The sequence below is a fragment of the Hemitrygon akajei genome, chromosome 14 (assembly GCF_048418815.1).
Source record: "Hemitrygon akajei chromosome 14, sHemAka1.3, whole genome shotgun sequence".
Lineage (NCBI taxonomy): Eukaryota > Metazoa > Chordata > Chondrichthyes > Myliobatiformes > Dasyatidae > Hemitrygon > Hemitrygon akajei.
In genome coordinates, this window is record NC_133137.1 from 20524723 (window position 1) to 20550881 (window position 26159).

The 26159-nt window shown below is 39.6% G+C and overlaps 1 protein-coding gene across 2 annotated transcripts in view; it reads right to left on the minus strand.

The window, feature by feature from the left end:
* Positions 1–24735, minus strand: part of tmem120b (transmembrane protein 120B) — a 48952-nt gene extending 24217 nt beyond the window's left edge. The window contains exons 1-7 of one of the 2 annotated variants that reach the window (XM_073065592.1): positions 24550–24735; positions 23869–24287; positions 10576–10694; positions 9857–9973; positions 7681–7740; positions 5208–5300; positions 4488–4577 (exon numbers count right to left, since the gene is read on the minus strand). In XM_073065592.1, the coding sequence (XP_072921693.1) occupies positions 4488–4577; positions 5208–5300; positions 7681–7740; positions 9857–9973; positions 10576–10694; positions 23869–23931 (542 nt within the window). In that variant the 5' untranslated portion in view covers positions 23932–24287; positions 24550–24735. Of the gene's footprint in view, positions 1–4487; positions 4578–5207; positions 5301–7680; positions 7741–9856; positions 9974–10575; positions 10695–23868; positions 24288–24471 lie in introns of both variants that reach the window. The other variant, XM_073065591.1, reaches the window with a different exon arrangement.
* Positions 24736–26159: the final 1424 nt, after the last annotated feature.

A 26159-nucleotide genomic window follows, 5' to 3' on the forward strand; every position in this document is an offset into this window, starting at 1 on the left:
TGGCCACTTAAAGCCTGAACAGCGGGAGCAGGTAATACAGCTCGTTAACCAGCATGCAGACTTATGTCCAGATGTTCCCCGAAGGTGTAGTGGGACGCAACACGATGTGATAGTTACCTCAACCCAACCTATTAAACAAGCCCCTTATCGGATGAATTCTGAAAAGAGCCAGCTAGTAGAGAAGGAGATTGAACATATGCTAGCTGCTGGGATAATCCGCGAATCCTCTTCCGCGTGGGCTTCTCCTTGCGTGCTTGTCCCAAAGCCGGACGGGATCATAAGATTCTGTACCGATTACCGGAAGGTCAATGCGGTTACCCAGACCGATGCTTACCCTATTCCCCGGGTGGATGATTGCATTGATCAAGTAGGGAAGGCAAGGTACATCACAAAAATTGACTTGTTAAAAGGGTACTGGTGCGTTCCTTTAACGGACAGGGCTCGAGAGATTTCAGCCTTTGTCACCCCGTCCGGGTTGTACGAGTACAACGTTATGCCGTTTGGGATGAAAAATGCCCCAGGGACATTTCAGCGGATGATAGACGCTGTGATAAAGGAGTTAACCCACACCAAGGCTTATCTTGACGATGTGGTAGTTTGGAATGACACCTGGGAGGAGCATCTGGGGGCTGTAGAAAGTTTGTTTACCCGAATGTCGGCAGCCCACCTTACAGTAAACCTCGCCAAGAGTGAGTTTGGTCATGCCACGATCACCTATCTGGGGTATGTGGTGGGAGACGGGCAGTTGGCCCCTGTGCAGGCGAAGGTCCGGGCTATTTCCGAGGTCCCTGTACCCTACAATAAAAGGGCCCTGAGGAGGTTTCTGGGCATGGTGGGATACTATCGGAAATTCTGTAAAAATTTCGCGGACATTGCGTTCCCCCTTACAAAATTACTGCAGAAGGAGGAAAAATTTGAGTGGGGTCATTCTTGTCAGAATGCCTTTGAAAAGTTAAAAGCCATATTGTGCCATGACCCTGTGTTAAAAGCGCCCGATCTGTTAACCCCCTTCTCCTTGGCCACGGACGCCAGCGATGAGGCTGCAGGAGCAGTCCTATTGCAGCAAGCGGGGGATGGAGTGGAGCACCCGGTAGCATATTTCTCTTGGAAGTTCAATAGACACCAGAGGAATTACTCTACCGTGGAAAAGGAATTGTTAGCGCTTGTGTTGGCGATACAACATTTCGAAGTGTACATTTGTCCGGCGCAAAGACCCCTAGTGGTCTATACCGATCACAACCCGCTGGTATTCTTGGACAATATGAAAAATAAAAACAGAAAGTTATTAAGCTGGAGTCTGATGCTGCAGGAATTCGATATTAAGATCCAGCACATTAAGGGGAGTGATAATGTGCTAGCGGATTGTTTATCCAGGTGCTGAATTAAATGTAAAATGTATGGCTCTGTAGATAAAACGAAAAGCTTGTGTGTTGTGTTAGATTCAAAAATCCTATAAGACTCATTGAGCTGAAGTTTGATGCTACCAGACTTTAGTACGGTACGTGATGTTAAGATATTAAAGAAAGGGGCACTGTAATTGTTACCTGTTTAGATACTGACTGGAATGTATAATGGTAGTACTCTGTGAAGAGAAAAGCTTGTGTAGTATGTTAGAGTCCAGAAAAAAAAAATCCTGTACCAACTTGTTTTTAACCGCTGGTAAAAAACTTTTAAGAGGGGAGGTGTCATGACCTCAGCCCCCTCCTTTGTGAGAATCACAAGAGAGAGAGAGAGAGCCTTACGGTTTGGAATGTGGGCTGGTCGCTCAACAAGACAAAAGCCTCGGACACAGCCATTGTCTTGGGAGACACCTTTGTGGAATAAGGAACTGGCCTACGTGCAAACTCTCAGGGCAATGTGAGATGGGTGATGGGGGAAGGATTGCCTCGCCCCCCCCCCCCCACCCTGATGGACATCTACAACCCTGCCAGTCCAGATAAAAGGTGGGCTGCCGAGGCGGGGCCACAGACGCACCAGAAGACACGCTAGAAATCCTGCGACAGCGTTTTGATAGCGACAGCCAGTGGTGGGGTTCGTGTGCGTCTTTTCCTTGCCTGGGATTGGCGACCTCACCACAGAAGAACGGCCTAGCTACAGGGGAGGCCACAGATGAGAGTCCATTCCCCAACGAGACTTCCGACGAACTCCTACAGGTTGGAAAACCTGTCAGGTAAATGTTTCATTCAATCTCTCTCTTTCTAACAAAAGTGCACCAACGCGACACCACAACAGACGGCAGCTGGTGGAACTGCAGTGGCCGCAAGAGACTTTCAGATATACAGCGAACAATATATATCTACATTACCCCTAGACAACGATAGAGCTTATTTCTGATTGATTATTACTATACCTGTGCTTTAGATTGAGTTGTGATGACGTATATGATCTGAATGTTTTGTATTAACCATACGTTTGTGCCCCTTTATAAATAAAAACGTTTGAAAATAGTAGCACCAGGCTTCAGCGGACCTATCTATCTTTGCTGGTAAGTCACCCGGTTACTGGGGAACGTAACAGTAGTTTGTATGTGTATGAATGCTGGAAAGCTTGGAACACTATAACAAATCAGTACTCTGAGCAGAGAGCACAAAGCAGGGTTATCACAGTTTAGTAGTTTGCAGCTTAGTCCAATTTCACTTCCTTAATTCACAGTGATACCTCTCTACCAAAGGAGGTGTAAGGTGCTCCTTCCCTCTGCTAGCCTGCAGGCACCCTTGGGCAAGGTGTAGCACCTGCTAGCCTCCTATCAGGGTCATCTGAAGCCACGGGAGCAGGTGGTGCATATCACAAGACCTAGTTATGCGACCACTGACACCAGGCGGACAATCTCTGAAGAGTATTGATGATGGCTGGGGTCACCCGTCTTGTAAAGACCCTGCCAGAAGAGAGCAATGGCAAACCACTTCTGTAAAAATAAAAATATTGCCAAGAACAATCATGGTCATGGAAAGACCATGATCACCTACATCATACGGCACGGTATATAATGATGATGATGAATTCACAGCGCCAACTTTTAACATCTCCAACTGAGAACAGCATGTAATAATCTCAAAATGTTCTTCATCCATGCTTCTGGTTTACTATATGGTGAAACAAATCTTTAAGAGTCATATCAAAACTTTCTAAAAGTAGTTCATACTTGGTAAACTCATACAAGTGAAAACTTTTAAAGGAAATGGCTTCATAGTCTATGGGGACAAGACAAACTGACGGTTCTTTCACTAAATGGCAAATTATTGGTGGAAAATTGTAGGTGGGAGGCTGGCAATGAAGTATGGTCCCATGCTGTCTGTCAATCTAAACCAGGATTGTACTACTGACAGGACAGGAAACATGGAGCATTGTGGACTGCAGAAACAGTAAGATCAATAATGCTTCAGAAGCTTGCTGAAGACTAGACATCATCTTGTGGCAAGCTGGAGAGTAAAAAAAAACAAGTAAACAAAATCATTTAGGAATAGCAAACAATCTGTTGGAGGAGCTCAGTAGATTGAGGAGAAATGATGCAGGATTGCTGTTTGACCCAGTGAGTTCCTCCAGTTGCTCCAGATTCAACCTTCTGCAATCTCTTGTGTCTCTAGCATTGCAAAAATCCTGGCAGTTCACTGCAGAACAAGGAGTGGGTATAAACAATGTCATGCATGTTTTCTATGTAGCTGATTACTGTGAATGAGATAGTATGTATGGAGGCTGATCTTGCCTTTTCCAAAATAAAACAAGATCGTGGTAACTCTCGAAATGAAAGTTGAAAAAGTGTTGGTGTTTCAAAAAAGAAATTTCCAAGAATGTTTGCTAGTTATTGGGTGTTTTCACAATCTTATACCAAATTACTGCAGCTGGCAAATCCCCTCAAGTGTCGACTCTGTGCTTTGTTGGGAATGCAAAAGGAACTTTTCAATGTCCCGTGCAAAGCACTTTGATAATCCTGCTTTTGCAAATCCTTGAATTCGTATGCCAAAACTTTGCTTATCCATCTTTTCATTGGAAATTGGTTGTTGTATTAATACAATTATATCTAGACTTCATTAACACAGATACGTCAAGGATTGGTACTGGAGATGCAGATTGGTGAATGGGAGGCTAAAGGCTGAAGATATGCCACATCTGCTCTATAGATATATAGGATAGCAAACTAAATTAATATTGTTACAAAGTAGTGAGTGAGGATTAATTCAGAGAAAAAAAAACACTATTAGCATAGATTGAGAGGAAAGTATGTCGTATTGCAATAATCCTATACAAGATAAATATTCAATAACCTTTTGATGCAAGATGCAGCTAAAGAAGTAACATTGCTGTCGATAAACATTTTGAATACTGTTCTAAAATGCAGGTTCTCATAAGAAAATGTTTAATTTATAGTTTTTAGCCGATACATCAGCATGACTATTAAAATAAATGCAAATATTCCTTCAGAAACATGTAGCGTTCTGTAGGGTTCTAGTTTTAATTACAAAGCACCAAAAACAAAAGTGTCATCTTACCTTGATCCATTGCTGATAAGAACACTCTCCCTTATTGTTAAGGTGCAGTAATACCAGACTAACAGGAAGTTAAATATTTCATCAATTACCCTTGGAGAAAAATATGGAAATGTTACCAGAAGAGTAGGAAGTGAACTCTAAAACAGCTTGGATGACTGAGGGTAAAAATTTATAAATTACTTTGAAGAAATCAGTTCAGATGAGCCAATTATATATTCTCCATTTTGCTTTTCTATATGAACATTGACCTTTTCTTTTATACAAAGAGGAATTCTTACTAAATGAAACTATTCAATTACATTATTTGTTTGGTAATCCTATCAAAGACAAAAAACTGTTTAAAGTCTTTTTCCATGCACTAGATTGGAAACTTATCACTTTAAATACAAGATCCTTAACTGAGTTTTGCCCAAACTACTGCAAGGAATCCTTCTCCATTTAGTGTTTTTAAGGTCACAGATAAATTTGAGTAGGCATAATGCAAATTTGTAAGGGTAGGAAGTTGCAACCAAACTGTTCCATGCCCAGAGAACTCAAAAGGCTGAGAAAAATTAATTGCATCAATATGGAATTCTATTTTTCCAGTTGGAAGTAAAGCATTCAAAACCAAGGAACTTTGAACGCATCTGGCCAATGGACAAAGGTGGGGTGAACCCAAATTAAACAAGGTAACTTTGTGGTTGCTCTCCAATTCAAGGATAGATTAAAATAAAACCTTACCTATTCAACAGAAACATGCAAGATATCGCGCCAAGCAATAAGATAATCGTCAGATATAGTTTGAATTTTTCATATTCATCTTTGTAAGCAAATCTATGAAAACAAAAAGATTCCATTTACATCAATGTTATTTAAAAACAAACTTACCAAGTTTAAAGAAACAATATTCTTAGCCAAATCTACTTTTTGATACAAACTCAAGTGTTACTAATTTAAGGTCTTAGATATATGTTTTGCATTAAATTGAAACATTTTCATTGACAAAATGAACATTCATTCAACCATAGGAATCCAGTCAGCAATATTTCAAATCTTTGGGGTGGGTGATACAATATGACATTATTTAGGTGGTCTTTGAAGCAAATATCTTTACATTTTGACAAGTTGTTTTTCACCTAAATTTACCAGCCAAAAGCAAGGCCTACCTTATGTTTAAATCTTTACTGGACACTCTTCAAACCGCATAGTAAAACAATACATGTCCAGCCAATGTTTAGTATTTCAATAAGTATCACAAAATCAAAAAATAGAATTGTACCATCCTCCTACAGAGAAGGGGTGAAAAAAAGGGATTTGGTTGCACTTTGGATGTCTAGGGTAAAATAAACAAGTATGCTATTAACTTGAAGAAGCATAAACTGACTTAAGAATTATTTATCACAAATAAATAGCTTCATGACCCACATTCAATTCTGACCTCTGGTGGTCTGTGGGGAGTTCACATGTTCTCCTTAAGACTGCATGGATTTCAAGTTTCCTCCCTCATCCGAAAGACATGCTGGTTATTAGGTGAAGTGCCCAATGCACGTGTATGTGAATGGCAGGAGAATTATTGGGTACCTCTTAATGGTCATAGTGACAGGAAGGGTTACAGGGAAATAAATGAGTACATGTGAATAATGGGTTTGCTTTGAGAGTGCAGCATTGACTTGATTACGTTGTGAGAAAATGTACTTCTGTGAAAGAGATAAATTCATCATTGAAAATAAACTCAGATTAATGCTGAGATAACATCAATATTTTTATGCTTTAGGAGTTGCAAAAAATTATAAATCAATTGCTTAGTTAAAATAAACAGATGATAAGACAATTAGGTTTGCTCTTGGATTTCTGGTTCTCAATTTTTTTGTAAGCAAGCTGATGAAAATGAATACATGGCAGTAACAGAAGCAAAGCAACTGCAACCCAAGTGAACACAGCAGATTGAAAGGTTGTGAATTTTAATAACAAGGACATATGGGAAATAAAAACTGGAATCAGTGAGTGCATTGCCAATGCACCCTGCAATATACACCCTTTTAATTAAATATTTAAAAGCTACAATAATCAAAACCTGAAGGAATAAAAGCTTCACATTTGGAGTAGTTCATATTCAGGTCCAGACAGCAGACTTTATTAACAGGATCCTTATGAACAAGTCAAAATTTCTTGTGGCCGATTTAGTTTGTGGCTTCTGCAAAAGAACAGGAACCAAGTGAAAAGCATCAAGAAATAGATGCATTTCCTGTCACTCTACAGTGCCAGTATTTGCTGAGAGGAATTTGAAGTAAAGGGACAGCAAATATAACTACCTTGAATAGTTCTGTAAATTATGAGACCCGGTATCATTCATAACATTGGACCCCAATATCATACATTGACCAAGTGCACCTTGTAACCTGTGCAGAAGTAACTAAATATTGTTTCGGTACAAAAGGAATTCTTAATCTATAATAGAATTTGTGGAAAACACACCGAAAAGCTCCAGGTTTGATTTCCTGTCTGTGCCGTGATCCAATCTCACTGGTACAGTAAATGAAAGACTCTCAAACAACTGAAGAATTCAAGGGCTTCTTTGAAAGTCAGAAGGAATCCACCCAATTAACTGCTTTCCTTTGCTCAGAATTCCTCATGATATCCCCTTGGCCTAGCCTCTTGGAAAACTTCACCCTCCAGTCAAGAGCATTCTCTTGTCTGCTTCTTTTATCCCAAATGCCAAATCCCTTCACAGCTTCAAACTCTCCCATATCTGTGAATTTTTTAAAAAAAACAATATATACTTTATTCAAAAATAAAATTATATACAATAAAATACTTCATCCCTACAAGCATGAATAATTGTAATTGGGAATGTCAGCTGGAAACTTCAGTTTTCATAGCCCTAGGCTCAATAAATAACTTGCTGGAGGATCCCGACAATCTAGATCTGTGGCTTAACAATTAGAAAATTCAAGTGTAGGATTGGACTCACTTATTAAGTTAAACATTTCACTAATATACTTCTAACTAAAAACTGGTTTCTTGCACAAGATACATGCAAATCAACTATTTGCATCCATTAAGAATTTGATTTTGGGAAATGAAGCTTAAAGCAACAAGAACATAAAAGGTAAAAACAAACTATATTTTGCTAGGCAGAGGGGCAAGGAATCAAAAGCTTTGGAAAATACGCTAGCAGTTGGCAAACAGAGATCAAATTGCAAATTGGTATTACTTAGCCTGCTTGCTGAAAAGAGTTACATTCACATTTCCAAGCACCAGGTTTAAGTACAGCCTGAAAGAGTAAAAGAAACCACAGTGAAGTGTGTTGGATTTCACCGGCCTTTCAATATTAGTATTTCCACAAATAAAAACATTTGATTATCTCAAATCAACTGCATAATTAATGATGATTAATTTACACGTGATAAAGAATCAATGAAATGGTACATTACTAATATTTAAAGTAAAATGCTTCTTGGGCTAAAACCTTGAGCAAAAACAAAAGTCTTTATTACAATAATTAACAGGGATTTTATGAAACTTATACTCAAGATTTTTTTTAACAAGATCACCAGTACAAATAATCACAAATAGCTCCAATCAAAGATTATGCCTCAATTTTTTTCCTGTTTGACTTTTTGAAGAGTGAATCTGACAGCCAGGTATTAAAATTATTCCATATCAGTCTAATGGTCAAAAACATTAATAAAATCCTAAGGCAGGGTTTCCCAACCTGGGGTCCATGGATGTCTCGGTCAATGGTAAGGCTCCATGGCATAAAAAAGGTTGGAAACCCCTCTGTAAGGGGAGAATTTAATTTTAAGTGCTATGTGAGTGCTTCTCAGTAATGATGGAGTGTTCCAACCAGTCATAAAATCAGTAGAGCAGTAAAGCTACACACAACTTTTTTTTTTTTAAAAAGTGATCCAAGTAGATGTTTCTACATTGGTTTTATTAAATTAACTTTGCTCACAGTTCTCCACAGTTTGGCAACATTATCCAGGTGCACAGACTCGAAGCGACATAGAATATCCTAAGTGAAAGACATCAAATTATCTGCAAGATAATTCAAGCTCTATTACTCCCAACTAAACTACTTTGCAGGGTAGCTGGCTAAATAACATTCATAACATTTAATATTTTTAAATGGGAACATCTCTCTGGATCTGAGCATTGCGGGGGAGGACAGTACTTAATGTCCATGTCCAACTTCCCTTGAAGAAGTGATGGTGAGCCACTTTCCTGAACTACTGCAGTCCTAGTGAAGGTACCTATACAGAGTTGCTGGGCAGGGAGTTCCAGGAGATAGCACCAGTGACAACGAGTGGAACAGAACTTTAGTTTCCTTGCATTTCTACTCCAGCCTGAGCAAAACAGATAATTACAAGTATATGGTGCGGCTTAATAATAAAAAAAATCCCATATTCACGTGCAACAAGTATCTTCGATAGTCCATAGCTCTCAAAGGCCACTGGCGAGCCACGGTGCAGCATTATTCAGCCCTCGGGAAGAAACTGTTTTTCCATCTTACTGTCTTGGCTAAGAAGTTTCTGTATCTCCTACCGGGTGGCAGGAGATTGAACAGACAGAGTCTGGGATGGGATGGGTTTTTAATTATGCTATGAGTACACTGCACATGGCAGCCACAATGCTTTGATGATAAATGGAGTATCGATCAAACAGGCTGCCTTGTCCTTGATAGTTTAAGGCTGAGTTTTTACGAGACTTGGAGCTTCGCTCAGAAAAATTTGTATTCTGTCATATTCCTAATTGCCACTTGTAGATTATGGGATGTCAGGTGGTGAGTTTCGCAAGGGTTACTAGATGCCACATTTGATCAAATGTTGGCTTGGAATTAAGAGATACCTTTCCTTGGGCATCGGTCCCTATAACACTTGATCACATCAAAAAGCAACTTTCCATCTATCAATTCCACCCCCTCCTCAGTTACTATACCATTCTCTACCACCCTTATGATTAGAAAGAACTTGTTTTACCTAGTACTTGTGATGCCTTCAATAAATACTAAAGAGTTCAGTGTTAACTGGGTACCTGACCTAATCTACACTGCTAATTCTTGACACTTCCTTATGACATTGGAGGCCATTCAGCCCATTATGGTTATGGTGGCTCTCAGGCCAATGTCATTCCCCCAGTTACTTAGTGCAACCTATTCTCACACAAATCCCTATTAAAATACTGGATTCTCCTACCACCTATCTATCCATCAGGTCATATACAGTAGCCAATTAACCCACCAACCAGTATATATTTAGGATGTTGATAGAAACCTGCATGTGCAAATGCCTCAGAGACAGCACCAAAACTGAACCTGCTGCATCACTTTGTCATCTGAATTTATAGTCATATTCCTTGAGTTATTTTTGTTGATCAGGGAAAAAACATACCCATTTTTCTTAGGTAAAAATGCTTCCATATCAAAGAAAACATTGCGTCGCTCTTTGATATCATTATTAATTCTCCGAATGACTTCAACTTCTTCTGCAGTGGCTGAAAGTTTACATCTGTGTGGGGGGGAAGGTCATAAGATTATTAGTTTTCAGGCTGTCAGAAATGTAAAGTTTTATTCAGATTTTCGTTTAAACAAAATAATACTACATAACTGGACAGCTTTTGTAAATTATATGATTTAAACCTCCCCCCCCCACCCCCGAACCCTTCAACATGCAGTGCAAAAAGTGTTATAAAATGCTTGTATTGTGAGTTATAGCAGCGAACAAGGGAAACAGTATCTTGGGCCTCTGAACATGGAGAAACCACAAGATTTAAAGTGTCATCATGATGAAGAATCATCAAGTCAAATCTATTGAAAAGTTAAAAAAAAAGATTGGATCAAAAAATAAAAGAAAAATTTCACCATTCATTGTACGAGTTGATAGGCATTCTACTATTAAAAACATATTTATGCTCTTAATTGCCAAACTGAACTTGATATGGCCACATTAATGTTCAAAGCCAGTATGGTTCAATAAAAAATTACAACAGGAGTCTCAGGATGAAATATCATCTTGTAAAGCAAATGACAACAGGTAAATTAGGCAAAAATCCTGGTATCTGTATTTAATCGAGAAATAAAAGTTCAAACTCTCATCATTAAATTTCTTACCTTCGGAGACCGCAGGCGAGGTCTTTTAATCTTCGTTTTTGTTTACTTATAGAGTTGCTACAAACAGTCTGAAGATTAGTAAGTTCATCAAGTTTGTGTCTATACACTTTGTGAGTTTCCTACATGGACAGAGAGGAAAAAAAAACACTGTACAAATTGATCTAGAAAGCAAAAGGCAAGGATGCATACGGCAATAAAATAGTAACAAAAACAGAGACATCTGGGGAAAACCTATCATACCAGTTGATTATAACATCTAAATTATACTATCATTTGAACACAGAAGAGGGCAAATTGACTTCTTTTTGTCTATCGTCCACTGTTTGAGGAGTCATATATCTTACCTAATCTCTAACTCAAGTATTCATTGAAAATAACACAAGTAAGCCAAGCATTTTTTTGTAAGGGGGAGGGAATGAAAGAAATAATTTTGACTGCTCTTTACCAACTTTAGGTTGTTTGGTCAACTCTAGGGTATAGCTCATCACCTATATAAAATTATAAAATTTTAAAATGTAAATTGACTAAGAGAACCATTAGATTTACTGTTCTTTCCCCTCTTCAAAACCAACCTCCTTCCTCATTTATAATCATTCCACCTAAAATGTGCTTTCTGATTACTTCAAGTTTAAGGAAAAAATCCCTTATTCATATCAACAAATTATACACTTTCCAAGGTTGGTTATTGTACTTAACAACGGAGGTTCAAACAACAGCACACACACTGAAGGTGTACTGCTGCAATAAAAAAATTCTGCAGTTTGCAGAAATGTATAACTAATGTAAAAGAAGTATTGTAACAAACTATCAAGAACTCAGATCAACTGACAGGCTAATTTCACATAACTTTAAATTCATTTTCTCGAGTATTCATTGACAACACACAAGTAAGCCAAAGATTCTTTTTTTTTGTAAGGGAGAGGGAATGAAAGAAATAATTTTGACTGCTCTTTACCATCAACTCTAGGGTATAGCTCATCACCTATATATAATTTTAAAATCTTAAAATGTAAATTGACTAGGAGCACCATTAGATTTGCTGGTCTTTCCCCCTCTTCAAAACCAACCTCCTTCCTCATTTATAATCATTTCACCAAAAATGAGCTTTCTGATTTCTTCAAGTTTAAGAAAAAAGCCCTTGTTCATATCAACAAATTATACACTTTCCAAGGTTGGTTATTATACTTAATGACAGAGGTTATTCTTTACTTCTGAAGATATATTGCTGCAATAAAAAAAACATTCTGCAGTTTACAGAAATGTATAACTAACGTAAAAGAAATAACAAACTTTCAAGAACTTAGATCAACTGACAGGCTAATTTCACATGGCTTTAAATTCATTTTCTTTCCTACAACAATCAAAGACAAGTGATTTTATTTTGCAACAGGTTCTGCACTGGCACACTCTCATGGTAAAAGAGGTGACTGAAAACAGAGGCCCTTATAAACTCCACAATCTGTTCAGATGAAAGTAGATACTTCTAACTCATACAACACACACAAAATGCTGGTGGAACACAGCAGGCCAGACAGCATCTATAGGAAGAAGCGCTGTTGACGTTTCGGGCCGAGACCCACCTTTCCAGCTCTTAGCTTCATCCCACCCCCTCCGGTCTTCTCCTATCATTTCGCATTTCCCCCTCCCCCGACTACTTTCAAATCTCTTACTATCTTTCCTTTTAGTTAGTCCTGACAAAGGGTCTCGGCCCGAAACGTCGACAGCACTTCTCCCTATAGATGCTGCCTGACCTGCTGTGTTCCACCAGCATTTTGTGTGTGTTGTTTGAATTTCCAGCTTCTGCAGATTTCCTCGTGTTTACACCTAACTCATGTAGACTTTCTGACGTAGGCTGATGCTAATAATCATGGATGCAGATCAATAAAATAAAGCAAAATCAAATAAAACAAAAATTTAACTCCACTGACAATTTACGAAGCCATTATCTAAAAGATAAAGCATCAATTGACTTTAGAAACTTTTCCAGTTAATAACTTATGCATGTCAGGGTAATAGACACAGTTAAACAAGGATTAAAATTATTAATTATTAAGGACGGTTTTAAATTAGCTACATCAGGGGTTCCCAATATTCCCAATCCATAGACCCCTTGATTAATGGTATTGGTTCATGGCATTAAAAAAAAAGGTTAGGAACCCTTGCTCTAGATCCTTTTGATCATTTCAGTCATTTTGAGCTTCGTCCATAAAGGGTAATTTGTTATAGTTATAAATGCAACAACATTTTTTGCACTTCGGGTATCATTAGCAGAATCTACATTTATTGTCCATCTTACAATTGAATTGAGGTGGTGCTGAGCCCCTTCAAGAACAGCTGCAGTGTTACAGGTAGAGATATTCCAACTAGGCTGTTAGGTACAAAGTTACACGATTTATATCCAGCAAAGATTAAGGAAGAGTGATGCAATACACAGTCAGATTGACAGGCAAGTTGGAGGAGAAGCTTCAGGTGGTGCCATCATTGCAAGCTGGTGGCCAAGATCATAAGTTTGGAAGTCATTATGTAAATAGTGCATTTTGTTGACAGTAAACTCTGTGGCCACCATGCACCTGTGTTGGAGGGAAGGGAAGTCGGTGTTGCATTAAGGCAGGATTTCTCAACTGGGGTATTGCAGAACCCTAGGGTTCCGTGAGAGGTCGTGAATTTTAAAATAAGTATTGTTTTTTGAAATTCGCCCGGCACACGATGCTAGCACTCGCAGTGGTGGGCAGTGACCGAGCAGCCCCATCGGCAATATCATTAGAGGTCTCTCAGCCCAGTATGGCAGTGCACAGTATGACTGTATTTATTTGGTTGAGTCCTTTCTCAGGTTTTGATGCGAGATAAGTGAAGCCATTGATAATTGGTGAACATGGTATTGCACAGAGGGGAGGTCGGCAGGTTGATGAGGAGCGTGAAGTGCGTTTTTCGAGTATTGAATGGAATTGCCCAACTTGGGCTGTGACGTTCAGCCTCTCCCTCCCAAATTACCTCCCTCAACTTCTCTTTACGCACTGTCGACTGACTTATGGGACCAAACAAACTACCAGTATAGTAGAAAATTGGAGGAAATTTTCATTCTAAAGAAGGAATTTTGATGGGCTGCAACTCAGCTGCTGGCCTGCCATTTTGCTGTTGTTGTAAATGTTGCAAACAGTCAACTGTGTAGTTTAGAATTGAATTCTATTGTGAAGTATTCATATTTTTATGGTTTTCTCATTTAGTTATTTATTATGCTTTTCTTTTTTATATTTTATTCAGTTGTATTTGGCTGTATTTTTATTCATTTTGCTTTGGCTTATGGCTTTTAGTAATTTTACTGATCAACACTTACAATAAATTTTCATGTTGTAAAATGGTGGTGGCATCCGTCGGTCTCGAGAGACCATGGATCTGCGCCTGGAGTTTCCAGGGCGCAGGCCTGGGCAGGGTTGTATGGGAGACCGGCAGTTACCCAAGCTGCAGGCCTTCCCCTCTCCACGCCACCGATGTTGTCCAAGGGAAGGGCACTAGGACCCATGCAGCTTGGCACCGGTGACATCGCAGAGCAATGTGTTGTTAAGTGCCTTGCTCAAGGACACAAACACGCTGCCTCAGCTGAGGCTCGAACCAGTGACCTTCAGGTTAACTAGTCTGATGCCTTGCCCACTAGGCCACGCACCAAATAGCATTAAAATAGCATTAATTAAAATCAATTTACAACTTTCATTTAAATAAAATCTACTGAACCTACCTTTAGAAAAATTACATCCCATTTTGGCTTAAGCTGGTTATTTAACAGAAATTTATTAGATTTGCCTTAAGAGTTTTAAAAATTTATGAAAGGGAAAAAAAGAGATTAATTTCAAAAAAATTAAGCTAAGCTTAACTAGCTGTTCCCCCCCCGCCCCCCAAGAAAGGTTGGCTAAAAATTTTATTCTCTACTCAGAAGATCATTGACAATTATTATTGGATTATTACATCTACAATTTACTGATCACAGTAATGTACAGTGAGCTGTAGATATAATTTTTTTTTACACAGGGGTTTCCCTGAGACATGAAAATTATTTCAAGGGTTCTTCCAGGACAAAAAGATTGAGAAAGGCTACATTAGTGTATCAAAGCACACTGTTTCGCCCATGGTGAATGGTGTTGCGTTCTATGTCAGAGATAGAATACTCTCCCTGGCCGAATGGAGAGCATTCTATCATGTGGACTATACACATGCATATTCTGCATCCTGGTATTTTACTAATATTCTAAATGTGCTTGGAACTGGGCCTCAAGCTGTGGTGTCACCTAGCGGGCGTTGCAGTCGATGATCTCGGTGGGCTGGGGAGGTTCTGGACTATATATGCGCACGTTCTGATTTGCTGTATTTTACTGATAATCTACAGGAATCTGTCTTGTATGTGCAAGGACTTCTGCCATTGTGACCTTGTGAGTGCTGTACTGTGTGAGACTGTTGGTAGAAGTTTTTGCACTTTGACCCCATAGTGGCATTGTCTCATTTGGCTGTATTCATGTATGGATGAATGACAATTGAACTGAACATGGAAAGGATTAAGGCCCTCAGGTGGCAGCCATTTGCTGCAGAAAACCAAGACTCCAACTTGTAGCGACTCTTAAAGGAAAGAGGCTCTCCCAGCCAAGCTTCTGCTCAACGGTGACACCCAGGACATTAATAGTAGGACACTCAGCAATGAATATGCTACCGGATGTCAAAAAAAGATCTGTTTCTCTTACTGCCTGGCATTTTTGAGCTATTTGTGTTATTTATCAGCCCATGAAGGAATGTTGCCCAGGTCCTGTCGCACGCTTCATTTTCTGAGGAATTGCAAAGGGAATTGAACACTGAGATCAGTCAACATTCCTCATTTGGACCTCACAGTTGGAGGAAAGTCATTAATAAAGCAGCTGAAGATGGTTGGGCCTATTAAAGGTTCATTTATTATTAAAGTTTTTATGCAGTATACAACTCCAAGATTCATCTTCTCCAGATAGTCATGAAACAAACAAAACCACGGAAGTCATTCAGAGAAAAACATTGACCCCCCCCCCCCACCACACACAAAAAGAAACAAATCTCGCAAATGGCAATCGATCACAGCACCCCCACGTGAAACAAAAATTATGTAAACGGCACCAAGAACATCAACTCCCCCCATGCAGAAAAACAAATCGTGCAAATGGCAAGAACATTAAACCCCAACCCCTGCCAAAATACGAACAAATCATGCCAAACGGCAACAAGAATGTGTGAAACCACAGTATATAAAAAAAAACATAAAACTGAAAGAGTCTTAAAACTGGCACCCTCAGGACTTTGCTAATGCTGGACTAACAGATTTCCCAAACCACTGAATCCACTATCAATACATTTTTTTAAAAAAAATTTAATAGTCCTATATAACTTTTTCAATGAATCCAGTGAGTTTAAAGGGAACAGGGGAAAACAAACCAGGACAACACACACAAAATGTTGTAAGAATTCAGCAGCTCAGGCAACATCTATGGAAATGAATAAACAGCCAACATTTTGGGCTGAGACCCTTCTTAAAGTGATGAGTTTAGAGGACAAAACAGAACCCAGTGTACCAGAAAACAAACATTAGACACTTAACTATTGGGAGTTTTATTGTGTGCCATCTGAAGAACACCTATATTAATATGCTAGGACTATGGCTCATAGTCATAGCTACCCTTCATGGTACAGGTACAATCCTAACTGCTCCAGTATCAACCCTTTCAATGCCCCTTAGATAGATACTTTATTCATCCCCATGGGGAAATTCAACTTTTTTCCAATGTCCCATACACTTGTTGTAGCAAAACTGATTACATACAATACTTAACTCAGTAAAAAAAATATGATATGCATCTAAATCACTATCTCAAAAAGCATTAATAATAGCTTTTAAAAAGTTCTTAAGTCCTGGCGGTAGAATTGTAAAGCCTAATGGCATTGGGGAGTATTGATCTCTTCATCCTGTCTGAGGAGCATTGCATCGATAGTAACCTGTCGCTGAAACTGCTTCTCTGTCTCTGGATGGTGCTATGTAGAGGATGTTCAGAGTTATCCATAATTGACCGTAGCCTACTCAGCACCCTTCGCTCAGCTACCGATGTTAAACTCTCCAGTACTTTGCCCACGACAGAGCCCGCCTTCCTTACCAGCTTATTATGACGTGAGGCGTCCCTCTTCTTAATGCTTCCTCCCCAACACGCCACCACAAAGAAGAGGGCGCTCTCCACAACTGACCTATAGAACATCTTCAGCATCTCACTACAGACTTTGAATGATGCCAACCTTCTTAGGAAGTACAGTCGACTCTGTGCCTTCCTGCACAAGGCATCTGTGTTGGCAGTCCAGTCTAGCTTCTCGTCTAACTGTACTCCCAGATACTTGTAGGTCTTAACCTGCTCCACACATTCTCCATTAATGATCACTGGCTCCATATGAGGCCTAGATCTCCTAAAGTCCACCACCATCTCCTTGGTCTTGGTGATATTGAGACTTGACTTTACTTTTACCATGATTGTTTGATGTCAAATTCCATCAATTATTATTGTGCAGTCTTTCTCACCCCACCCCCTCGATCTTTGTTTGGGCCAAGGCCATGATGAGATCTTGAATCATATGACATGGCAAAACCCAAACTGGGAACCACTGAGCATGTTCTGTTCAACAACTTCCCTGTTTTTTGTAGCTCAATTATCCATCATTTACATGATTGGGTGAGGCAGCAGAGCCATTACTTGTTAGGTTGCTTAGTTCTGTATACTAAGACCTTAAGACAGAGGAGCTGAATTAGGCCATTTGGTCCATCGAGTCTGCTCCACCATTCCATCCTCTCAACCCCATTCTCCAGCCTTCTCCCCATAACCTTTGACAGACTTACTAATCAAGAACATATCAATTTCACCTTTAATTCTACCCAACGAGTTGCCCACCACAGTTGCCTGTGGCAACATATTGTATGCTGCTTAGCATGTATGTGGTCCCATGGAGATTCGCCAGACTGGCCCATCATTAATATGCACTATTCCTCACACCCTTTTCTGCACTTTTTATCCACTTTCAATTTTCTATTATATTGTAGCACTTTGATTGCAACTTAAATTTTTGCTAGACCAGTTCAGAGGCCAGTTTAGAATCAGCAACATGGTTGAAGATCTGAAGTCACTGTTACCTCAGATTGGCCAGCGGTAATTTCTTCTCCCGAATTGGAAACAGTGAATCAGATTGTTTTGGAATTAGAATTGGAATTGGTTTATTATTATCATGTGTACAGAAGTAAATGAAAAGCTTGTCTTGTATACTGTTCATACAGATCAGTTCATTACAACAGTACTTTGAGGTAGTACAAAGTAAAACAATAACAGAGTGCAGAATAAAGTGCAACAGTTACAGAGAAACTGCAGCACAGATGGGCAATTGGGTGCAAAATGATAATGAGGTAGATTAAGAGGTCAAGAGTCCATTTTATCTATAGAAGCTGTCCTTGAGCCTGGTAGTACGTGCTTTCAGGCTTGTATCGCCTGATGGGAAAGGGGAAAACGAGAGAACTGTAAAAAGGAAACCACATTTAAGTAATTTTTTGGAGCTCTTTGAAGGAATAATGCATATCCTGAAAGGTGGATGTTTATACCTAGTTTTCAAGAAGGCATTTGACAAGGTGCTTCATCAAGAGGATACTACAGTAAAGCTTATAGTTTAGGAAGTAACATATCAGAAAGAGAGCCAGCCAATGCTCTAACAGAAAAAAAAATTAAACATAACTGGTTCTCTTTCTCTTTGGAAAAATTTAACCACTCATGTGCCTCAGTGATTAGTGTTTGTGCCTCAGCATTTTTAACTTATATAAATGATTTGGAAGATGGGAGTGAAATTTACTCAAAGGAAGATAGGAAAGGTCGCAAAGAGGACACAGATAGATCACAATAGGGAAACAGGTTTAATGGGAGGGCAGAGATCTAGAAAATGAAGTACAATTGGGAAAATGGGAAAATGGGAAAATGTTTCTATTCTTTTTCTTTCAGAATAGACGTGTTATCTCAGGAATTGCAGAGCTCACATGCAGAGGGATCTGTACACACAGAGGTTAGAGTAACACCATTACAGTGCCAGCAACCCGGCTTCAATTCTAAAAGCAGTTTGTACGTTCTCCCTGTGACAGTGAGGGCTGCCTCTGGCTGCTTCAATTTCTTCCCATATCGCAAAAGATGTATGGCATCTATAATTGTTTACTATGTCTGTAAACTAGTCATTTGTGAATCATATTTAATAAATTATTCAGTGATACAGCACGATAAGGGCCATACGTGGGTGCAATGGGGTGGCATGGGTTCGATGGATCAGAAGAGCCCTTATCGTGCTGTATCACTAAATACTTTATTAAATATGATTCACAAATGACTAGTTTACAGATATAGTAAACAATTATAAATGCCAACAGGAAGTTTCCATTTTTATTGCAAGGGGGATTGATTACAAAAAAAAAGTAAGTTTTGTTTCAGTTCTGTGAGACATTGGTTAAACTACTCTGGAGTCCTGCCAAAGGGTCTCAGCCCAAAATGTCAAATGTACTTTTTTGCCCCACAGATGTTGCCTGGCCTGCAGAGTTCCTCCAGCATTTTGTGTGTTACTGCATACTGTATTTGTCTTCATATTTAAATGTAGTAGACGCAATTCAGAGAAATTTTACTTGGTTGATATCTGTCTGTCATCTTAACTACAGCTCAGCATTCAACACTCATTTCCAAGACCTGGGCATCGATACCTCCCTATGCAACTGGATCCTCAATTTCCTAACTGGCAGACCTCGGTCAGTATGGATTGGCGACATACTCACCATCAGCAGAGGTGCAATTACAAGGCGATGTATTTAAGCCTCTGCTTTAATCACTTTATACCTATGATTGTGCAGTTAAGTACAGCTCCAATGCCATATTTAAGTTCGCTGACAACACCACTGTTGTTGGCCAAGTCAAAGTGGTGATGAATCAGCATAAAGGAGAGAGATTTAAGATCTCTCGAAAAACGTTAGCAAGACCAAAGAGCTGATTGTCGACTACAGGAGAAAGAAGCTGATGCTCATTAGGGATCGGAGGTAGAGAGGGTCAATAGCATTATATTCTTTGGTGTTATCCTATTAGAAGATCTGTCCTGGGACCAGCACCTAAGTACCATCACAAAGAAGGCATGACAGCACCTCTACTTTCTTAGAAGTTTGCACGGATTCGGGATGTCACCAGAAACTCTAACCAATTTCAATAGATACACAGTGGAGAATACCCTAACTGCCTGGATCATGCTTGGTAGGAAAACACTGATGCCCAGGAACAGAAAAGACACCAGTTCATCATAGACCTCCCCACCACTGAGTACTTTTACTTGAAATGCTGCACATGAAAGCAGCATCCATCAAAGACCCCCATACCTTTAAGGCCATACTCTCTTCTCACTACCATCATCGGGAAGAAGGTACAGGAAGCCTTAGGTCCCATGCCACCAAGTTCAAGAACAGTTATTACCCTAGGGACTGCTTTATTTTAATTTAAAACACTAGCTTCAGACCCACGTTCCATATTCTTAAACCATATGCAAGATTTTGTTTATGATCTCTCTTCCCTGGAGAATCTTTGACTGCAAGATAAATAATTGACCCCTGCCTCATTGCACAATGCCAGATCCAAATCAATTTGTTTCCTGGTTTGTTCCACAGTACACTATTCTAAGAAAGAGATTCAAATATTCTCATCCCCAAGGCTACCTCTGACAATCTGATTTATCAACCTTAAAATTATTATCACCACAAATGATTACTCAGAATTTTCCTTCCTTGCCCCCACTATTTCCCAATACTCTGTCATTTCCTATCAGTCAGCTTATATGCAGACACTCCTGTACCCAGCATCACTCGATCTACAATCAATGTATAAGGAATCCTATGTATCTATATTTATTGTGTTTTTATTATTGTATTCTTTTTGTGCTGCATTGCATCTAGAGTAACAATTATTTTGATCTCCTTTACAATTGTTACTTGAAATGACATTAAACAATCCTGAAGTTACATTCTATCCTACAGTACAATTATTTTTAAGAGACCTATAAACCACCACCAATAACTCCTTCCCTTTACCATTTCTTATCTTCATCCAAATGATTCCATCAAGGTTATTTCTCACTACTGAAACAAAGTCATCCCTCCGGAATGTGAAGGATCCCAGCTTTGGTCACTATATAATCACATCCCTGTAATAGATGTCAAATAATTAAAAATCAAATTGTGCTATCAATTTATCTATCCTGTTGCAAATGGTGCAGAAATGTAAAAAGGAGTCTTGAATTTTGTCTTCGTTCATTTTTTATCTCTGCTTTAATTCTCAGGGGCACCTCCGCCTCTTTCTATCGCACTTCAGAACATTAGAAAGTTTTTGACAAGAACAGACCATCTGGCCCAACAAAGCTTGTCAAATTCTTCTTCACATTGAGTGTTGAAATAACTATCAAGTTTGATTTGAAAGTCTCTAAGGTACTACTCTCAACTACACAACTAGGTAGTTTGTTATATGTGTCTACACTCACTGTGTAAAGAAATGCTTCCTGATGTTAGTCTGAAATCTCCCTTTATCCAGTCTCCACCTATGGCCCCGTGTCCTTGATGATGGATTAATTTTGAAGTAGCAGCTGGCATCCAGCTTACTTATACCCTTAATGATTTTGAACACTTCTATCATGTCCCCTCTCATTCTACGTCTACCTCGGCTAAAAAGATTTTAGTTCTTTCAATCTTTCTTCATAGCTCAAACCCTCTTCACCCTTCTCTGGACTCTCTCCAGTGCCTTCACATTCCTCAAAAAAATATGGAGACCAAAATCATACCCAGTACTCAAGGGATGGCCTCACATTGCATTATATAGCTTAAGGAGAACATCTCTAGACTTGAACTCCACTGTGCACATTATATAGCCCAACATTCTATTAGCCCTCCTAATTGCTTCTGTGCATTGTCTAGATGTGGATAGTGATGAGTCTACTAGGGCACCCAAATCCTTCTCATACAGTGCACTTTCTAACTCAAGACCACCCCCAATGTATATTTATATTTAATATTTCTATATATAATATTTTATGTTATTCCCCTGTATCATCTTGTTCTTCCTCTAACTTGCTAAAATACTTCCTCCACTCAAACCCTTACCTTAGGTACTTCTGATTGAAAAGTCCCATCTACAACACTGGCTATTTGATGTGTAGTTGTTAGCATGATGTTATTACATCTCAGGATGTTGGAGTTCGGGGCTCAGTTCCGACGTCATCTGCAAGGAGTTTGTACGTCTTCTCTGTGGAATGCGTGGGTTTTCTCCAGGTCCACTGATTTCCTCCATAGTCCAAAGACATACTGGTCAGTAGGTTAATAGGTCATTCTAAGTTTTCCCATGATTAGGCTGGGGTTAAATCGAGCTTACAGGGTGGCCTGGCTCGAAGGACCGGAAGGGCATATTCCACACTTTATCTCTAAATAAACAAACACTCCCAAATCAATTGAAGTCTGCCCTGATAGAACAGGTCCCTCTTTCCTCAGTTCCGTGCATTTGAGTTGAAACCCATTTCTCCCACAAACAAGAGAAAATCTGTAGATGCTAGACTCCTGACAGCCCAAAACATCGACTGTTTTCATAGATGCTGCCTGGCCTGCTGAGTTCCCCCAGCACTGTGTGTGTTACCCATTTCTCCCTTGCAGTTTGTGACCCTTACTTTCTGCCCTCTGATCTTGGTGACAATGCTAATTTCCATACAGTTCAGTGACAGTGAGATCACCGCCTTTGTGGTTCAACATTTTTAAACCATTTTTAATTCTACCCATGCCACTGGAAGTGATGTGCTCCGCTCCTAGAAAATTCCACTCATATCCAAGAATACATTCTTAAATATGGCTCTCACAGCAGACAAGATAGCCTCTGACCCTCATGCTCAGGCCTGCAGAGAACAGTATCCATTCTTCCTTCCTGTCAGGGCATATTCTGGAAAGTATTAACTTCAGCAACTAATCCTTAGGCCTGAATGTGGACCGCAGATTAAATTGAAAGTGCAGCTCTGGACAATAGATTCCTAAAACAACATTAATTGTAATAAAACCATACAATGGTGATTAACATTCACTTTGGGTGTCTGAAGTGAGGATATCAAGAAGAGGATGTGAAAGTTATTTGTAATTCAAAGGAAGCATTGTAGACAGGATGTAAATTTTGAACTGTCCTTTGATCTTTAGCATTTAAAAGGTCATGTGATATTGGGCTGAACACCCTTCTTCTTCCCGTTACAACACTTCCCTCACCTTTCACTTGCAACTTGAGTGACCTTTGTACCATGGCTTTACAGTCAGCTTGCTCATGCTTCCTGCAGTCCCATACGCAAGGGCTGCATGCTATGTTCAGCACTATTTTCTACCACTCTCCAGGTATACTTATAGTCCTTGAACAATGTTTTATACAAGGTGATAACAGCATTACCATTGTCCTGTTGAGAAAACATTGTCCCATATATCATGATTCTAGTTATAATTTGTAAAAACATACTGGAACAAATTTTCAAAATCAAATTTGGACTTGAACAATTAACAAGCGGAGGTTCTGCAACAAACCAATGATTAACTCCTATTCCTATTTCGTATGGCCTTATACAGTCACAATTTTAATAAACTTCCCCTAATTATGAACATATCCTATTTTTATACCGTATCTTGAATCCCTTTTATGGGTGCAAAAACATTCAGAATTAACAGACCAGATTAAATATTTTCGACCGGCAAGCGATTAAAAGCGCACTCGGTCACAACGAAGGCTTTAAGAATTCACTTAACGTTACTGACAGCACTGTTCTAAAAATCGATTGATCACGGATCCAGCTTGTATCGCTTTACATTGACACCGGGGAACTTTGGCATCAGTGAAATTCTGGCAAATAAATGAATTTGCGATACAATGACCCCGGGAAGAAATCAATCACGATATAGCTCTCACTGGCCGCGCTAAATGAAGCTGAGGCAGAATTATGCTTCAAACCCACACCTAGTCGAGAAGAGCCTTCCAGCTCCGGGCTTCCTGAAATTTTTACTACCGGCAGAGACAAAAGCCAAAGGGAGCACCAAGCGCCAATGTGAGATTTCAGCACTGAGCAGCATCACAAAGCTGAAGTCGCGTCCAGTTGCTCCGGCGGAACCAGTGTCACCGGACAAGAAGATGCACCTTTCACTATTCGCTCCCCCGCCGCCTCCCAGCTCATGCAGGGAGTAACATTTACCTGAAGTTGCTTGAATTCTTTGTCTAAATCCTGCCATTCAGCATGGAAGCGCTGCAGTGACATTGTCCAGTCCGCTAGCAACCGGGGCTGCCGGGAAATCGCGGTGACGTCAGCCGGACCACTGCAGCAGCGGCGGCGGCGGCCGAGCGGCCACGCCGGGACCAGGCTCCGGAGGTGTCCGCTTCACCCCGGCCGCCCTCCACAAAACCGAACTGCAGGGCGGAGGTTCGGCCCTGGCCACCGCTGCCTTGGTGAAAATTCATCGCCGCCGTCAGAATCAGTCATGTTAAAGGAACAAATTAGACTCCAATGGCCGTAAGGCCTGCTCCAGTACTTAAATACCAACAGACACGGAAGGCGTTCATATTGCAATGCGGCCTTTTAAATGTTTAGAAGGATCTTTGCCTTGCTCTTTTTTCCTAAAAAAAAGTAGTTGTAGATTAATACATACATCCAAAAAAAACGAAATTAGCTGAACGGAAATTACAGCATGCAACAGAATTAATCAGATGGTTACAACAGAACATGCAGGAAATACTTTGAAGGCTAGATATCAGCTGCGTTGTGAAAAGCAAGAGGAGTACAAGAAAAAGATTGTCTTACTGCAATTATATTGAGCCTTATTGAGATCACACTTGTATTCTTAGGTACATACAAATGGAGCATGACTAGGACACTAACCAACCCCAGACTTCCTTGGCATTCAATATGATCATGGCTGTCCTGCCCCAGTTCTCATCTCTTCTGTGCCAGTTCCTTATAATTCTCAATGTCAAGATCTATTTCTTTTAAAAAAACAAACAATAATCTAGTCACAATCTTGCAGGGTGAAGAATTCCACAGATTCTCTACCATCTGAGAAGTTCCTGCTCACCTCACCTTTAAAATGACTGCCCTCTAATCATGTGATTATTTCTCCTCGTTCAAAATTCTACCAGTCATGGAACTGTACAAAGCTTTGGTCTTATGTAAGAAGGGATGCATTTATGAGGAATGTGGCAAAAGGCTTCTGCACTGGCGGAATTGCTGTGTGAGAAGAGATTAAGTTGCCCAGGTGTATGTTCACCAGAATTTAGAAAAATGAGATAGGAATGTAACTTACAAACTTCTGACAGAGTGGGTGTGAGAGTGGTTCTCCTTGCTGGACTACCTGGAATCAAGGATCATTCTCTCAGATTACAGGACAAGAGATTTAGGGCAGAGAGGAAGAGAAAATTCTTTACCCAGAGAGCAGTGAAACTGTGAAGTTAGCTACATAATGAACCGTAGGGGCCAAGTTGATGAACATATTTAAGAGAAAATAGGTTCCTGGATCCAGTAAGCAGCAAGAAGTATGAGGAGAGAAGTGAGAAGATGGAGGATCATGTTGAATGGCACAATAGAATGCCTACCACTGCTCTTTATTTTCTGTTTCCCTATTCTGAGGTTTCTGAAGGAACTATAGATAAAGATTGAAGAGATTCTGGCTTCCAGTCTTTGTTAGATGTGATTGGGTGGCAAAGCCCAAAAAAGGTTGCAAATAATGCAGTCCTGATTAAAGAAACGACAAAATGATAAACCTGACAACTTCAGGCCAATCAGCCTAAAATAGGAAAATAATCTGGAATAAAAGTATAGGTTAATTATCAGAAACCAGAACAGAATTATTAAAGTAATATTATTCATGAAATTACATCCAATGACATTAAAGGATCAGTAAGTAGCTAAAAAACGGGAAGCACAGAATGGTGGAAACTGATTGTTTATCACATTGGAGGAAAGTGAACAATACCTCGGGAGTATCTCTTAGGACAATGATCTTTTTGACGACATGACTTAAAATATACAAACATGAAACACAAAACTCTAGTAGACAATGAAAAGGATTGTAGCAGACTTCAGAAGAACATGGATTGATTGTTCAAATTAGCAGACACTTAACAACTGTAACTTAAACCAGAGAAGCATTATTGCAATATACTGTAGATATTAGCTATTCAACTCATCTTGCTCTGCTGTATCTTTGAAACTGTATGCAGTTGGTCTCATTCACTTCACGCGTTTGAACACCTCTGTTACAAACGCCTTGTTTTTCTGTTGTTATTTTGTCACTTGTGTTCTGTATTGTTCTGCTGAGCATTGTGGGCAAGCTATGTTGGCATCGGGATGTGTGGTGACACTAGTGGGCATATCCCGGCATATCCTTGGGTGTGTCAGCTGTTAATGCAAGCATCACATTTCACTGTATGTTTCGATAATTAAATCTGAATCTTGAATCTTCGGTTTGTGGAGTCCTGACAAAATATATCCTT